General features: G+C 23.5%; 1 protein-coding gene across 2 annotated transcripts in view; it reads left to right on the forward strand.

The window, feature by feature from the left end:
- Positions 1 to 479: 479 nt before the first annotated feature.
- Positions 480 to 4,023, forward strand: part of LOC107444435 (neural cell adhesion molecule 2-like) — a 205,311-nt gene continuing 201,767 nt past the window's right edge. For both annotated transcript variants that reach the window (XM_071178773.1, XM_071178770.1), the window contains exon 1: positions 480 to 980. In XM_071178773.1, the coding sequence (XP_071034874.1) occupies positions 881 to 980 (100 nt within the window). In that variant the 5' untranslated portion in view covers positions 480 to 880. The remainder of the gene's footprint in view (positions 981 to 4,023) is intronic.

Genomic DNA, 4,023 nt, shown 5'->3' on the forward strand with positions numbered 1-4,023 from the left:
TAATACTTGAATTGTTAATTGTTGCAATTATTTAAATTAAAAGAAACAATTGTATTTTATTTAAAATATGTACTGATAGATCTAAATATATTTAAAAAAATAAAAAAACTTCTGTAGTTTTTTTTAATTTCAGTTTATAAAAGTTTATGAAAGAACTTTCAATATACAACATTTAAAAGAAAAGAAAAAGAAATATCAGTCATTGAGCTAATTCGAAGTTTTCCGACACATGAAAATATTAAATAATTAGAAAAAAGTAACAGGGAAAGAAAACTTGTGCTTTTTGGAAGGATTTATAGTTTTTATTTTATTTCTTCACCTTCAACAAAGATTTAATAGCAAGCGCCCGGGGAACGCCCAAGTACCCTAGCCTTCTGATACTGCAAGTCGTCACGCTAAAGAGATGAGAAGCTAACAAAAATCACTACCACTAGAGGGCGATAGAATCCTTCAAGAGCCTTCGTTGGAACTCGGAAGGCAGAAAGGTTGCAGATGTCCTGTATTTCGGACTTCTCTGAGAAAGCTGATTTCTATCCTAAAAAAGTCCCTTACAACAATTTATTGCTCAAAATTTAGCAATAATTGAAGCTTGAAAATAATAAAGGATAATCGCAGTGATAAATATGATCTTATTATAATATAACAAGTGATATAAATACTGTTTTTATTTCTTTTCTTTTCGTTTCTTAAATGGTGCTAGAAACTCATTACAGGATTTTCGGAATGATTTTGAAGAAATACTTCCAACACAAATTATAACATATAATTAAGGATTTATTGCACAAAGAAAACGGAATTAATACGTTAAGTTAATAAAAAATTTAACATTAAGTTGCCTAAAATTAACATATGATGTATTGAGTGTTTTTTGTTGGTACTAATGGGTTTGGATTCATTGCTCTTGAACATCTCAACAGTTTTAGTGGTGTGTGCTTTTCTTCTTGTGTCAGTGTCCGGCGAAGAAGAAAAAGATAGCGAAGGTAAGACAAACTTTTTTAAGAATGAAATATTTAAACAATGCTTTTACTTGAAAAAAAAAAGATATTTTTATAATATTATATAAGAATAAAATTTTTAAACAAAGATTTCACTTGAAAAAAAAGATATTTTTATAATATTATTTAAGAATGAAATTTTTAAACAATGATTTCACTTGAAAAAAAAAAGATATTTTTATAATATTATTTAAGAATGAAATTTTTAAACAATGCTTTTACTTGAAAAAAAAAGATATTTTTATAATATTATTTTTGTATTGCCATAACTCGATATTGTATTTTTTGCGATCCCTAAGTGATCAGATTGCATTATAAAAGATTTGTAATATCATGAGACTTAAAACTCTTTTAAACAAATTATTGGAAGTTGAATTATCTTTAATTTAAATTTACAAATAAAAATATTTGAAATTACGTAACAATAAGTTATTTTTAATTAAGTTTCACTTCTTAAAATTATTGTCGTTAAATAAATACGACATAAAAATCACTCAAAATATTTTAAGAAACATCGGTACTATAGTAAAATTTTTCCTTTTTATTGTGAATAAAATGTAATTCATTGCTAACATACAGTGTCATAGGATATGCTTGAGAATTCTATACTTGATTAGAGTCTTCTTATAAGAGTTTAAACTCAAAAATCTCATTTTTTTGTAAATTGATTGTAGAAAATTTTCGAAAGTAATGCACAAATTAAATCTTATAATACATTTGTCACTGAATTATCAAAGTATTTGCAAATATAACATTTAAACAAAATAATCAAATGCATTTGTATTTATATAAATAAATATTGTAAGGTATATGCAATAAAATAAATATTTAAACGTAGTAATTCAAAAATAAATTTTTATAAGTATTTAAATATTTTTTAAAGCAAACTATGCCGAAAAATGCTTAAATGCTATTGCTTAATGCTTCATTATTTTGTTTAGATTCTATCATAGTGTTTAAAATTTTAAAGTTACACTATAATAAATGATATTAATGGAGTAAAAACAATTATAAAGTGCATTGAATCTTTAGTAAAAATTTTCTGAATAATTGAGTAGCTGTTTCTTGAGAGATTATAATAACATTTTAATTATGAAATTTGAAAGTATATTTTTTACTAAAGGGGGCAAGAAAATTGGAAGAAAATTCCATTCTACTTTTATCAGTAACAAAGTTTAGTGCTGCTATTTAAAAAATGCTATATATTAAATAAATAAATTCATTCTCATAAAACGAGCTATTCCTTATTAGTTATAAGGAAATAAAATAATCTATTGTCTAATAAGAAAAACATATTGAGATAAAAGATAAGAACATGAGTACTACAGTAAGCTTAGTCTTTAGATACGCATTTGGAAAAACTGTTTTCAGGAAATATTTTCTTCAAATTTTATTACGTTTTAGAAGTTTAAATTATTTAATAAATCTAATAATAATTGCAGCATGTTTAAAAAATATTATTTAAGAAATATTATTTAAAAATATTAAAAAATATATTGCTTGAAAAATATTTGCAAAATATTTATAAAAAATATTATTAAAAAATATTATTTAAAAAAATATTATTTAAAAAATATTATTTAAAAAATATTGTTTTAAAAAATATTAAAAAATATATTACTTGAAAAATATTTGCAAAATATTTATAAAAAATATTATTAAAAAATATTATTTCAAAAATAGATTTTAAAATATTTATTTAAAATATTTTATTTAAAAATTATTATTAAAAATGAGTTCTAAGGATTTAATTACGTGTCTGTGAAAAAGATGCATTAACAATAAAAAAACAATGTCGCAAATTATCAAAACTAATATTTTTTTTTTAATTTATTGTATTAAAAGTAATTTTTTTTCACAAATTTGAAAAGAAAAAATTTTTTGTGTTGACATTTCTTAAGGAATATTATGAATGTGACTTCTATCAATCAACTAAATTTATTAACTTACGAACTATTGTTGGAAATCTTAAATTTCAAAATTAAAACAAAGGTAACATTTTTATGAAATGAAGTCTTAACATGATTATCTCATGAAGCAATGTATGTCTGAAAAGGCAATGTTAAACTGACTTTCACGAGTTAAATGAAGTTCGTTTTCCCTCAGCGTAAGTAATTGGTAGCTAATATTGTATAAGAAAATGTATCAACTTAGTATAATCATTTTGAAATTCTTCATTTGAAAATTTAAGAAACATTCTCAAGGAAAAGACTTTTTGCCACAAAGATTAGATAGTCGTAACACTATTGTTCCATAAAACAGTTTATATGCGGGAGAAAAATAGAAAATAGAATTTCATAGGTTAAAGGAAGAGCTCTCCCGTTCGAGAGCCTAAGTAGTTACTCGAGACACAATCTGCGGCGTGAAGGAAAAGAGAATGGCCACATCGAGCTCTTCCGAAAATGGAAAATCCGATTTTGGCTACCCACTACAAAATAATGTGTCTCAGTTGGATTTGTGGAACATGGGAATTGATAGATAAAAAAGGTAATGGCTTGGAGGAACTTTTTTTTTTCACAAAATTTGGACTCTTGCCATTTATAAAGTTTAAATCTTTCGCTTTGGCATATTTGATGCTTTAGTTCTTATAGTTAAGTTTCTATCGGTGTTAGTTAAAAGAATTATCTTCCTTTTTATCTGTTTATAGAAGAATGAAGAATATACATACATTTTACGCGCATTCAAATCCCGTTTTAAAACTGAGACACAATAGAAATTGGAGAAGATATGTAATAATTGCTGCTAATTTAATCTTAGTATAACACATTTAATCTAAATATAATGTTTTCCTTTACATTTTTCTTACTTGTATTCTAGTAAAACTCATATTATTTATAATACGCTATTAAAATAAACTATATATTTAAAAAAATGGTAGGATTTTTAAATTATTTAAATATTTCAGTAAATTTAGAATGATTTATTCGCAGAGAGTTTTCTTTTCTAATATGATACTAGCAAAATAAGACTAAGACGAAAATATTTAAAATATATATATATATATAGATATATATATATATTGTAACAT

The sequence above is a fragment of the Parasteatoda tepidariorum genome, chromosome 1 (genome assembly GCF_043381705.1).
Source record: "Parasteatoda tepidariorum isolate YZ-2023 chromosome 1, CAS_Ptep_4.0, whole genome shotgun sequence".
Classification (NCBI taxonomy): Eukaryota; Metazoa; Arthropoda; class Arachnida; order Araneae; family Theridiidae; genus Parasteatoda; species Parasteatoda tepidariorum.